Source organism: Dermochelys coriacea, chromosome 3, assembly GCF_009764565.3.
Source record: "Dermochelys coriacea isolate rDerCor1 chromosome 3, rDerCor1.pri.v4, whole genome shotgun sequence".
Lineage (NCBI taxonomy): Eukaryota > Metazoa > Chordata > Testudines > Dermochelyidae > Dermochelys > Dermochelys coriacea.
Genome location: NC_050070.1, coordinates 63372755 through 63387217, shown reverse-complemented (window position 1 = coordinate 63387217; position 14463 = coordinate 63372755). Strand labels below are relative to the sequence as shown.

At 40.8% G+C, this 14463-nt stretch overlaps 1 protein-coding gene across 1 annotated transcript in view; it reads right to left on the bottom strand.

The window, feature by feature from the left end:
* Nucleotides 1–718: 718 nt before the first annotated feature.
* Nucleotides 719–14463, bottom strand: part of BCKDHB (branched chain keto acid dehydrogenase E1 subunit beta) — a 321362-nt gene continuing 307617 nt past the window's right edge. The window contains exons 10-11 of the mRNA XM_038397167.2: nucleotides 7870–8048; nucleotides 719–969 (exon numbers count right to left, since the gene is read on the bottom strand). Coding sequence (XP_038253095.1) covers nucleotides 7908–8048 — 141 coding nt within the window. The 3' untranslated portion in view covers nucleotides 719–969; nucleotides 7870–7907. The remainder of the gene's footprint in view (nucleotides 970–7869; nucleotides 8049–14463) is intronic.

The following is a 14463-nucleotide window of genomic DNA, read 5'->3' as shown; positions in this document are numbered from 1 at the left end:
ACCATTATCCTACAGCGAAAGGTGAAAATAATTGAAACATAAGGACACTAAGAGAGAGAGATTTAGCAATGAAACCCATCAGCTATACAACCATGCAGGACAGTATCAGTAGCTCCTCTCCCACTGCACGTTTTAAATTAATTTGGAAGAGAGAGGAGGGGAATCAGTACTTTAGTATCTTCTTATTAGAGACCATCATAGTGATGAAAAATGACAATTAATGACAGTGGTCATGTAATAAAATAATGAAAATAATACCAAGTTCTTATACAGCAGTTTTCATCAGTAGCTCTCAAAATGCTTCACCCTCTTTAATGCATTTATCCTCAAAACCCCTATGAAGTAGGGAAGTGCTATTATCACAATTTTTTACAGATAGGGAACTGAGGCACAGAGAATCTAAGGTCACACAAGAAGTCTGTGGGGAGCAGGGAATTGATCCCACATTTCCCAAGTCCTGCCCGTACCATCTGGCCCCAATGTCAGAAAGCGTGCAACCACTGTCCATTTTGACACACACATAAGTTTTGCTGCTTCAACATTATTTTTGTTTAAAATGTATAGTTACTAAATAAGAATTTCTTTGGACTTTTCCCAAAACAGAAAAAGCAAAGAGAGACCACATGAGTACAATATGTTTTATTGAATAAAATCCCACATAATATTTACACAGTGAAGTCATTTAAAGATGTATCCTAGTGAAGCACTGCAAAGTGAATAAAGTTCATACTACATCTGGAATTTATTTTTTAATACATCTGAAACTATTTATTACAGCAATCACCTGTCCATCATTGATTTCATAATTAGGGGGAAATTTGAGCTTTTAAAGATTAGCCAAGATGACATTCAGGATGGGTTTACTTCAGAGAAGATAATCTGCTATAGGACTTCCAGAACACACAGATCTGAATAAATGCCAAGAGTTCTAAAGAAGGCTTCTGTATATTCTTGTTCTTCCTCCTATCTCTGCAAAAGAGGAAGATAAAATAAATTACACACATTTAGGGTGAAAGTAATATCCATAGCTTAAATACGTACCTCCCCAAACCACAAACTCGTTCTTTCATTTCATGTATAATGTTACCTGCAGGATATAAAAGATGATTTCCCTTTACTCATATCATGTATAAATTTTGATTAAACTCGCTTGTACCTTATTGGTGGCAGGAGACTTCCTAAACACAACTAACTCAATATCTTTTGCTCCGATTTATTCCAGTTATACAGTCCAACAGTAAATGTTGTCCTGGAACATTTAACTTCAAGGCTATTTTTGTTATTTCCTAACACTGCACAAAATAGATAAAATGCTATAGGTATCTAAACTGTCAGTTAACAATATGAATATATTTATTACATATAGAAAACGACATTAAAAGAGTATTACGGTTGCAAAGGGTGAAAGTTAGGGAATGACAGAATTAAGGTTGCCCATGCAACAGTTACTTGAACCACTTATGCATATGTATTATTATACAGTCTTAGCTGGGTAGTCTATGGCAGGTTAAGTTCTCCTAGGTCCCACTCCAGTGCCTTAAGCAAAAGAGAATGTCCTTCCTCTTCATTTAACTCTCTGCCTTAGTCACACTATTCTGATGAGGAAGGTGTCTTGTTGAAGAAATAGTACGTAATCATGCAATAAAATAAATTCTATTGTAATATTTTGTATGTAATTCCCTAGGTTTTTTTTTTTTAAAGTAAACTGAAGTTCCATCTGGAACCATGTTGACCCCCCCCAGATGGGTCATCCGCAAGGTCTGAACTCAACACATTTAGAACAGCACCACCGATCTCTATCAGCTTAGCTAAAGAAAAAATTGGCAGGAATAGCAGGCTGTTATCTGGTATGTGGACCAGACACTAGTGGGGGATGCCAAACATACTTTGCAAGTAGCATATTGGGATGTTGGGAATTAGGACTTTTGGGTTCTATTCCAGGCTCTGGAGGACAATGTTCTAGTGGTTATAGACAGCACAGCCAAGCACATGAATCTGGTACTTTCACTTTGAAAGGCAGTGTGGTTAACTGGGTGAGACTTGTTCCTGCCATATTAGACACCTGGGTTTTATTCTCCAATGTGCCAGAAGTGACCTTGTGTAACCTCTCACATACTTTCTCTGTAAAATGGGGAGGGGGGAGAATGATACTTTCCTTCCTCCTATGACCCATCTGGAGCGCTAGCTGTGCCTTATGTGTAGGAAGCTGAGTGGGACTGGGAGCAAGTAGGAGTTCGGAGGAGCTGGAATATAGTCACTGTAGCTAGAATGCAAGGAGTTGTGGGGCCAGAGCATGATCAGTGCAGATGGAATGTCTAGAGATTTTAGCAGCATGTGCAAATGGCAATTTTCAGAGGTTTATAATTCACCAAAATCTGGATAGATTTTCATAGGGAGAGCAAAAGGCACCTTACTGGCCCCAGGATTATTGCCTGTCTAAATTTTAGGTCCCTATGCCAAACCAATGAAGCATGAGAACTCTTCAGAGAAATGGTTGGGAAAAAAATTAACATTGTCAAAACTACCAATTTCCCCTCAACCTCTTTCTCAGAAACAGCTATTTTTGCTGAAATTTAAAAAGTCTGCTGGAGGTAGAGAAAGCCAAGGAATTTGAGATTGAATGGCTTAAGTTTGGCAAAATTATAACTGAAAATAGGGAATGGTAGATGGAAAGTGTTAGGTAACTTCTTAAATAGGCGTAACTACTAGCACCACCTACGCTATCACAATGTATACACAGACATACCCATGTGTAACAGGAGTAGATAAAGTATATATTTCTCTCATACAGATGAATCTCCATCTGTTAGGGAAAGAGCCTTCAAATGCAGATGTTGGCAAAAGACAGAAAAATATAGTCCTATAGAATACAAAGTTGTGCATGGCCAGAGGGAGGCCATTTGGAATGGTCTGATAACATCTCTGCCATCTGTGTATTATAACTGCCCCTGATATTTTGTGTGTCACATGAGGGCACTTTCTAATATGTGTTGGCTTTTTTATGAATAGCCACTAACACCACCAGCTATACAGGAAATATATATTCATGTTCATCTCGTTCCCTCTTTCCATTTTGATTGCTTTCCTACTACAAAGTGTTATTTGAAACACAGCTGCAGACCTGGAAGCTAACATTTAGAGCTATAGATTTTAACAGTGCCATGTCTAATGTGAGCTCACTAGTAGCCAAGAAGCTGTTTAAAGGTCTGACTTAGTTATATGGAAACTTTATGCTTCCTATCTTTCATTAATGAGTCAGACTAAGTTATATTATCAACTCAGTCTATGAACAGGAAAGCCATGACAAATGTCAACATCGAGAGAAATGACTGTGTACGTGTGATATACTGTCAACACATGTGCAACCAGTCAGGGGGAAAAAAAAGTGGCACAAAGCAGAGGCTACTTTTAGAAATGAACTATTTCAGTCTCCAGTTCAGAGATTTTTACTAGGCTCAGGCACAATGCTGCAAGTGAATCCATGTGCCTACATGTAGCCCCACTGGGAGCAGGGTAAACCTGTGCTCAGCCAGCTGCAGGACAAGCACCCTTGTTTTTCTGCAAAATATTCAGAATTACCTTTTGAATCAGAAATGCTTAGTCCTGTGAATGGAGAGGGATGGATTTATAGATCATTCCTTCTCTGAATACTGTGTGATAGAGATGTATATTGAAAATATCAATACAAATAACTACAAGTTAGAGAGATACAAAAAATGTACCACAGAGTACTCCCTGCACAGACTCCCCTGATCCCCATCCTGTAACTAGATTAATTGGCACTGTTTTTTCAGGGTGCTTAAAAGTAATGGATACAAGTCTCCAACTGAAGACTTGATCACAGGTGGGAAACATGAAAATTACTTGCTGCACATCTAGTAGTTTTTCACAAGCACAACCAAAGCAAGTGGCTACTTGGGATCCTAAAGCCTATGCCAGTGTGGCAGCTAACAGGCCAGCCCTACACTCCACTCTGGTAGTATAAGCAGAGGGAACAGAAATACGCACCTGTAGGTCCCCTCTGTCTTCCCAGCAACAGGATGAGAATGGGACAACACATGGTCTGATAATCTGCCTTTCTAGAAACATATCGCTCTGCTCTGGTTGGGACCCCATGGACTGTAAGACCATCTTCAGTCTCTTAGAAGGTCGTTATTACATGAGATCGCTGTGCTCCCTGCATCTAAATGGCTTTGCAACATACTGACTTCAAAATTCTGGGTCAACAAACCACCTCACCAATGAGTATTACACTGAGTGCAACAGCCAGCAAATGCTACAATTATCCTTTCATTTTCACAGCAATACAGATAAAAACACATTATCCTTCCATCTGAACTCTGTGGAGCAGATGGCTGAACATGGATCTTTTGTAATTACTGCCTCTGACAAGTAGATTAATTTCTAAAAATATTAACTAAACAAGGAAAAACGTGTTACAAGTGGAAATAAAGGCACAGCAATAACAATTCAGTCCTACCTGCACAAGAAACTATAACATCCATTTATTTATTTTTAAGAAGCCAAAGCAAATATTTACTGTAAAAACTAAATACATCAATACCCTTAAATACTTACAAGCTGACGGGATATATGAGCTGTGGATAGGCCAAACCCGGATGCATACCATAATACAGAATCCCAGTCACAGTGTTTTGAAAAAACTATGCAAAGAATTTTATGAGACTCCTCTCAAAATTTCCTAGACTTATGTCTCTCCACTATGCTCACACTCAATAGCCTGCAAAGAGGACATGACACTGCAAGGTTTCCCATCACCGATTTCTAGCAGATCATTCTGTGAGGGACAAAACCCATTTTGACCCCCAACAGCATGACTAGGAGTTATGGACCACGTAACCTGCAGATCTCCTGAAATCAGCGGGCAGTCAGTGCTAGCCTGTCTCTCTATGTTGCCTCCTGGCCCTCCCCAGCCTTGTGGCTTTCCCCTCATCTCAGTGAGCCTAGCTACATAGCAATGTCAACTAAAGTACTACCAGCTGCCCCAGTAGTCCCCTCTGACAGTTTTTGCGTGGTGATGTCCACAGTACAAATTGGAACGTGGGGGAAGGGACATACCCAGAAGTTAATTCAGATTCAGTCTACATTAACTTTATAGATGGTTACATGCTGGTTTCCAGAGGACAAAAGTGGCACACATGTAGTGTGCATGTCTACCTCCCTCCCACAGCCTCCCTGCACAGACTCCCCTGATCCCCATCTATGCAGGGTCAGAGATGGGAATGGACTATGATGCAGCAGATGCTGCAGACCCCTCTTTTACATCCCCAGGAGGGCAGTCTTCTGGATTTGCTTTTCCTCTGTCATAGGAGATATTTTTTCCCCTAAGAACAGATCAGAGACAACTGACCATGCTCCATTGATAACCTCTCGGAAGTTGCAAGCATGCTCAAAATAATAAAATTATTCATTCAGACAGTCACAGAGACACAGTTCTCTGGAGACAGTTTGATTTAATGTACAATAGTGGTGTCAAATAAAGGGAACATCTGATTGGACAAATTTACTTCAGCACAGGTAAAACACAAGGGAAAATTTCATATCAATAGTGGTTGGCATTAAAAAAAAAAAGCACTTACTCACAACTACCATAATGAAATCTCAACTAACATAGGATGTCCTTACTTCTAAAGTATACAGAAATACTATGGAATTTCACATAACATAGTACAGTGGCTATGTGAGTATGGTAAATGTGGAGTTACTAAGTGGAACCACATTATTTCATGGAGACGGACTCTTTGGATTGAGCAAAACAGACTAGTGATCTAAAAGGGTAAACTTCTGATCACATGTAGGGGAGCTCTTACAGCTTCCTACTCTGGGGACAAAAGGAAGGAAAGAAAACAAATACCAGGGCAAAAAAGACCTGAAAAGAAACATCAACAAAAAATGAAAGACACTGGCCACTTAAGGCACCTCACACATTCAACTAAGACTTCAGAGCTTAACTGGACACTGAAGAATGGTAGTTCCTCACTTAGTAGTTGCCTCAAGCATTAAGACCTGTCCTAATGCTGTCAGCAGTAGGTATATACATACTATGCATTGGTGAAGCTGTATAACAGTTCAAGACTTTGAGGTAAGAACATTACATTATCCACAGGGTATGTTCTGATGGGATATTTGCATGAGACCACAGCCATATACTGGGAATATGAACACAAGAATGGGTCCCCACTATAGGACATAATCCTGCTGCCACTGAGTCAACAGTAAAACTCTCACTGACTTCAATGGGAGCAAAAGGAACTTCACAATATATAAAGTACCTTTGGATTATGCTATTTTCTAATTTCTTTTTATGTTAGAAAGAGGAGACCCATGAATTATGGATCCAAGCAACTGCCTCCCATTGTACATCTAACTACAGCAGCTATAATGATACTATTTTACGCTGTCATTGAAACCCACAGTAAGTCAACTACTTGCTTAAAACAAATTTACATCATAACATCAGACAGTAAATACAGAAGATCTATTAAAGTCATTTTCAGCTTCCTTTCAAGACTTTTTTCGCCGATGAACAGACTAACACTATGTATGTTTATGAAGGAAGAGAACAGATTTTTGCTATTATATTGAAAAGAAATTTAAGACTAGGAATGTGTTTTAAACATCCTAACGATTTAGAGACAAGTAATGGAAAGTAATACCGCTTTATAAAGTACTTGCTTGCTTGCAAGATTTTGCAAACAGCTGAAGTCTCACTGGGTGAGTGGGTAAAGCAGCTGGAAAAATTATATAGAAAATGCAATATTTGGTTATTATTTGCAGAATAAACTTTAGATAACGGGCTTACAAGTATCTTTGAACTGAAACATAAGACTAGAGAAAATTCATGTCTTCAGTGCACTGTACGCAGGGTCAATCCTGCAAAGAGCTGAGAACTTTCAGCTCCAATTAAAGTCAACATGAGCTGAAGATAACCCGCACTTCACAGGTCTGAACCCACCATGAGCCATAGGAGGTTTTAAAGTTCAAACAGAATGGGCTTTCATATGTGAAATATTTGAAGCAATATAGATTTTTTTCTTTCAATCAATAATTGTTCTTAATCAATCACACCTCTCAGAATGCAAAGTATTTTATATTCTAATGCAGCAAGGTACTCAAACATGTGCTCCACTGTGAGCATTGATTTCAGTGGGGCTACTTATGTGCTTAAAATTAGGCAGGGGATTAAGAATCTAACCATCAGAGGAGTGAAGTTTTGGAATAGCCTTCCAAGGGAAACAGTGGGGGCAAAAGATCTATCTGGCTTTAAGATTAAACTCGATAAATTTACGGAGAAGATGGTATGATGGGATAATGGGATTTTGGTAATTAATTGATCTTTAAATATTCAGGGTAAATAGGCCTAATGGCCTGTGATGGGATATTAGATGGGTGGGATCTGAGTTACCCAGGAAAGAATTTTCTGTAGTATCTGGCTGGTGAATCTTGCCCATATGCTCAGGATTTAGCTGATCGCCATATATGGGGTCGGGAAGGAATTTTCCTCCAGGGCAGATTGGAAGAGGCCCTGGAGGCTTTTCACCTTCCTCTGTAGCATGGGGCATGGGTCACTTGATGGAGGATTCTCTGCTCCTTGAAGTCTTTAAACCACGATTTGAGGACTTCAATAGCTCAGACATAGGTGAGGTTTTTCGCACGAGTGGGTGGGTGAGATTCTGTGGCCTGTGTTGTGCAGGAGGTCAGACTAGATGATCAGAATGGTCCCTTCTGACCTTAGTATCTATGTATATATGTATCTATGTATCTAAGTACCTTTCTGAACCATGACTGTAAGCAGCAATAGCCAATTCCTGCTTTAAAAATGACTAGTACTTTAAATCTTCCACTTACTCTGGTTAGAATGCTTGCTGGCTTCATCAATAATTTTATCAATAATTAATCATTTTTCGAAGGGCATCATAGCATTTCCATTTGTCTGGGATGTAGAAAGGTTCAAAGATATGAGGGAAAGGAGTGTCGTAGCCACATACTCTTGAAATAGGAGCCTCTAGGTTCAAGAAGCACTCTTCCTGTTAACAAAAACAAGGAAGAAAGTTAGTAAGGCCTTTACTTTCAGAAGCCATGCTTCACAAATTAAGTTCTGGTGAGCTATGTCAGACTGATACCCCCTGAAAACCCAAACATTCTATTTATACCACAGCATAGACACAGCCCAGACAACAGAAGTAAAACTTCCCTTTCTTCTTAGCGGTTTATATTAAAATAACAATTGGTATTTATGTTACATTCATTTTCGATATGCTTTATGTTAAACTGCATGCAGATTATATTTAGCACATCCATTATACATCCAAACAGAAACACTGCCAGGAAACAGTATTTCAGGAACAAAGAAATAAGAGTTTATACTTCCCATGCCACATTAAAACATATAAGGAAAATCAAATAATCTAAAAGCCAGTATTAGTTGTTATATATGTGACTGTCATATACAAAGTGATTTAGACTTCTAGTGTATTAGGGACTTATCCTAAGAAGTGCTTAGTAGTTGCATCTGGCACGGAAATCCATGAACTTGCATGTGCTCAGCACATTCTCAAAGTCAAAAGCACGATCTGTAAACAAAAATTTTCGTTGTTCTGAGGATCTGTCTACATAGCAACTACATGCTCGTGTCAGCCGACTCAGGCATGCAGGGCTGTTTCATTGCTGTGTAGATTTCTGGGCTTGGGCTGTGTAGGTTCCACTGGACCGATATAATCAATTCCTGTCAAACACCCATGTTTCTCAATAGTGGGATGCTAGACATCTTCTCAGATTGCGGGATTGTTTTGCACACAAGGATACTCTGCAACCCAAGAGTGAGCTATCTGCCTAGGTTTGTAAAAGGTCACCCCTCACCAGGCATGATGGCATGGATAGGAGATACCTGTAACACAAGTGAATTGCAGAAATGTCCTGTTTCTCCATATTACTCACATGCAATTGTATAGTAGCATCCTCTTTCAGAGCAGCTGGAAATAGAAAATGCAGGACACAAAGGATTTCCCTACCCCTTCTGAACTTCCCCATTACTCCCCCTAGTGGTCAACTAGTTAGCCATATTGCCAATTTACTTGTTTTCCAACTAGATCTAATTGTTCTAAAAAGTTTCTAATTGGAAAAAAATTGCATTTAGTTGTTGGCTGGAGATTTGAATTGAAATTGAAACATTAATACACACTTTAAAAGCATAAATATATATATGATAAAACACTTTCACCTGAAATAGCATAATAGGTTTGAAAAGTATGAACAAAGACTAACTTCCTCACACAGCTGTATTTGCTGTGACAATGTTGGCGTATTCATTTTGGTGATGTGGCCAACCTCATAATTTCAAATAATGATTGACAAACAAGAAACAATCATCATAAAATCAAATGCTGATGTTTACTGGTGTTTTATGAAGTTTAAAATGTGGGGCCAAGAGTTAGCGCCAAATCGCCTTGCTGATGAAAATGTACGAAACTTTCAACAACCAGGCAGCCACAATAAACTTAACCCCTCTTTTTTTACTGAAATTTCATGAAAGTTTATGTATACATAGAAGGAAGTAATACAATTTCTCATTCTTGGAACAACCAGATTAGTATTTTTAGTGACTTTGCTTCAGAATGCTAGATTTTTGACTGGGAAATTTATATAAATATACATTTCCTAGTAGGCTAAGATTTTTAAAATGCATAATATTTTCCAAGGTCATTATCTCACATCGTTGCTATCTCGAGGGGTTATCATCTCGGGGAGTTTCTGTACTAAACCTTTTAATTATTATGATTTTTCCAAAAGTCAATTTAAATATGTTTTTAAAAAATTTTTTTTTTGTTTTGGAGATCTAAAACTTATGTTTTTCCAGTTTTTACTACGGTGCCATACAGCTCATCTTCACCCTCACGGTCTCACTCCTTGTAAATCTGAATACCCCCTCTAACTTCAGTTCCTGGGGAAAACACTGGGAATAGGTCATGCAATCCAACCCAGTGTCATTGCATTTCCTAGTGAAAAGGTCAACCTATGAACTGTCCATGTGTGGATATATGCTTACTTGGCAAATATCAAAGCTTTTTCTGGGATCTGCTTTCAGGTTGACTTTCTTGTTGACCTTTCTGTTGGTACAGAGCTTTGGGATAGCAGTAGGGAAAAGAAAATCACTATTTAAAGCTTGCAGAGTTTAGAGTCTTAAATAGTAATACTGAGAGTGGTAAATTAACTTCAGATTGGGACATACCCCTCCCCTATACAAGGAAATCACATTGCTTTCCATATTTAATATGCGTTTGTCTTAACTGTCAACTAGAAGTACGAACATATGAATATCAGTAACCCACTACGTGATTCATTTAAGTAACACCACTTCTTGCTACTTGGTATTATTTTCATTATAATGTGAGTTTAAGCATTTTAAGGTTGGATTTTCTTTATAAAGTGAGATTAATGTTGTGAGAAGTGCTAGATGGAAAGTAACAGAGACAAAAATCCTTTATTTTAACCCCACAGACTGGTTACAGCAAGCTTCCAACTCTGCCTCACCCCTGATTTGTGGAAAATCTTCATGGGGGAGAGGGTAGTGTATTCTCCATATGCACTCAGTCCTTGGCCCCCGTACTGTGACTGCTGATAACAGTGCTTATTTGGGATATAGTAATGCTTGTTCAAAAACTATCTGTAGATGGGTGGGGTGGAGATGCAGCACAGCAGCAGGAGCTCCCAGATACACAGGGTGAGTAGGCCATCTGCACTCTATTCCACAACCATCTAGCTCTCTATGCCATGACCCTACTTCCCCTTTGGAATACCTAGCTGCCACAGGATCATGGACTGGGGGAGTCCACGCTCTCATGGCACTGCAAGCCTGAAACGGTGGCCAGTCCCACCCCAGAATTTTAGGGCTGAGTTTCATTGGAGCCTATTCCACACCTTGTGCATCTCTACAGAGGCCTTTTAAGCTCTGGCCTTAGTTTCAATTTTACTGGAGGCTAGTGCATTGTTGCAAACACTTGCCCACCAGGAGCTGGACTAAGGCCACCATCTCATCTCACTTAGGCCATTCACCTGACAGCCATCAAAGAACAATGAATTTTTAGTCACTAGCAGATGGAGTTCCCATACTTCACTGAACAGGCTCCACAAACACTGTATTCAGGGGCACCACCTGGGGTCTCGAGCAGGGAGGGTGAAGTGTTAAAAAAATGTACTGAGTGTTACCCAAAATTTTCCCCGAATAGTATTGGTTTTGCAAGCTAACTAAAACAGTCATTCTTCAGCCTACGAAGAAGTGACAAAACAATCAAGTAATAATTATTTTAAATGGGGTGGGGGGTCTTCTGTTCTGTGGGGTGGGTTTGTGATGAGAATTGGTGATTGGTATGGTGGCTGCAGGAGGAGTGAGAGGTAGAGTTTAGAGGCTGTGAATCTCTGGGTGTGGAGTGGGATTAAGAGGTTTGTGGGGAGGAGACCCTGGCAAAAGGAAAAGATTGGGGTAGACACTGTGGAGAGGGAATATTTATGGGCTAGAGTCCAGTGGGTCAAGGGGGGGCAGGCCTTACCAGATCTGAGCCTGAGCCATGAAATAGAATTGCTGGGCAGGACTGGTGCTTTTCTGCACCATCCCCCCACTCCTTGCAGCCAGGCTGAGCCCTTTGCACTAGGCAGATACCTGGGACTGAGCCAGCTTGGGTCTGCCCCATGCCATCTCAGGCATTACTAGGAGACAGGGTGGAGTTCAGCCTCCTGGGTGGGTCCTGCGCAAGCTGCACAGCAAAAAAAGAGCCTGGCAGTGACAACGCCATTCCCCAGGCCACCGCTGCCTGCTCCCCATAACCAGCACCCCCAGAGCCAGCTGCAAGTCTTTGGGATCCCACCTCCCACACAACACCGCCAGTGCCAGTATCCTCCCTCCTCAACAGCACCCCCAGAGCCAGTCCCTCATTTCTCCACCTCCCCCACAGGCAGTAATGGTCTCTCCTTGCTGACCTGAAGAGGCAGCACCACTCCTGGCTACTGGCAGCCATAGCAGCCCGAGCTCCTCCACTGCTGCTGTTCTCTATCGGCAGAGGAAGAAGACCTGGTGGCTCGGCACTGCACTGCCTCTGACGCTGCAGCAACAGCACTACCAGCCAGGGGACAAACTTTTACCGAATGTGTTAGGAGCAGGTGGGGATTGCCTCTTTCTGCCCCACCCCCTTTTGTCACCCTAACTGTATTTAGTATCATCTTACCCCCTTTCTAGGGTCTGTCTTCCTTGGTAATTCAAATAGCAGGAGCAGAAACATAACCCTCAGCTGTCTTCCTGAACACAGATACTCCTCAGGGTGTTCCTGAAGAGCTCTCTCTGTCCTAGAGCCCAAGAACCTCCATTCTTGAGCCATTCTTCCTGCATTATATCCCTGCCACAATGAGTCAGCAGGAATCAGTCAGCATCACCCTTCAGGGTTCCAACAGCACTTAACAGGTTAATTCAACAGAAGAACCCTACCACCTTCTTGCAGTCTTTAGTGATCCACACTGAATTCCAACCAGCAACTTAGAAAGGTTCTACATTACTTTAATAATCTCCCTGAATTGTAGTATTCAAACTGCCCTTACACATGGAGGGAGTGACATCCCAGCCTTCTTTTTTGTTTGGTTCAGGCTCTTAGTTTAATTCATCCAAGTATTACAATCTTTATAGCCCTCCTTAAGCATTCTACATTGTTTAGTATCCCTATTTAAAACGTGAAGAAATGTAATTTGGAAAAGTTTCATAATAAATACTGAAAAATAGAATCAAGTGATAACATTAATAGAATGAGTTTGTGCTCCAGTAATGGTCTCTCCTTGCTGACAGATAGTGGTAAACCCAAGACATTTACATATGAAGTGGTTGCAGACTTTCATTCTATTAATGTTATCACTATTATACCTAATTTAAAATAAAATAAATTTTAAGATTTCCAAAACTGCAGCTTGGATTTTCTCTTTATAGGAAGAGAATCCCAAATGGCTGTTAAAGTCAGCCTTTACGCTGAAATTTAAAAAATGTGAGAGTTTTATACTGCATTTTAAAAGCTTTTCATCTTGAGCACATACACTGCTTAGAAATTTTTTAAGCTCCCAGAAGTGCTAGCTGGATGTGTGATGGAGGCTTGATCACTTGACACAATCCGAAAAAAATCAAAAACAAGCAAAGTGATGGAACTACAATGTGTTTGAACTTCGGTTGTTTGGGGCTTTAAAAGAAATATGTGCCTGACTGTGAGGGTTTTCTTCTGCACGTTGACAAATAAGAAATTTTATTTTATCAATTAACTATTTCTGAGGTGGAAAATGAGGTCTCAACCCCACAATTAAATCCATGTGGGTGAAGCACTGCAACAGTCCCGCTGAAGTCAATGTAGTTCCATGCAGGAACATACCCATATGGATCTAATTTCAGGATCGGTACTGTACTCTGTACTTCACTTCTTGTTAATCTTCTTGGAATAAGTGATGTTTTAGCAAACTGATTGGCTGATAAAAAAACTGCACTAGGAATAATGAAAAATAATATATGAAGTTAAGGTAACAAATTGGTTATTTTCTTAAATAAAACCTATTAAAAGAATGTTCATTATCATACTTACAATTATTATTTTAAATAATGCTGTGGGAGAGTCCAACCCGTAAGGTTGGACTTTAATTGGGTGAGCATTACCTGTGTCAGTGGAGTGGTATGCCCGTTCAGTCAGTCCTGGGTTGGCTGAGAACGTCGGTGCGTAGCTAGTGCACAGCTCCTTGATCTGCTGTCGCTGCATACGCCCAAGGGTCATGGAGATGTTTACCTCTTCTACGCCACCATTATTTTTCCCTTTGTAGTAGACACCTTCAGACCACTCAGCGTCATCTCCTCCCTGGGCTGCAAACTGACAAACTTTTAATTCTCTGGATCGATTAGAAGAGCTGAGAGCCGGTGGGTTGCTCCATGCTGCCATTCAAGCTCTTTGTAGGCTTTCACATGCTTCTTGTTCGGTCTGGAACTTTTCCCTTGAGGCTGGAGACATCAGTTCCTCATTGGATTGTGGACCTAGGCTTGGTCCCTCTGGAAGCGATGTAGGGGATGGGGCTGTTTCCATTGACTGTGAACCGCTTTCCGCTGGTGCACTATAATGGGGTTCAGGCTCCGGCTGAGCCTCTGATGTAGGGTTCTCTGCTGCTGCCAGTGCAGGTTTGGTGGGGCCCTCCGGTGTTGGGGTTGCAAATACTGGATTCAGTGCTGGCAATGGTTCTGACGCTGGTTGTTCCGCCGGTTCCGGTTCTGCACTGGCTCTATCTGGGTCTCTGGGACTGGATTGCAGACGTTGGCATGGGGTCCGGTTCCATTACCTGTGACCGGGTCCTGGTAGAAGTTTCTGGAACGAAGCTAGGTGTGACAGCTTGCTTAGCCTAGCTGCAGGTGACAATTCCCACCCTCTTGGTTAGCTTAAC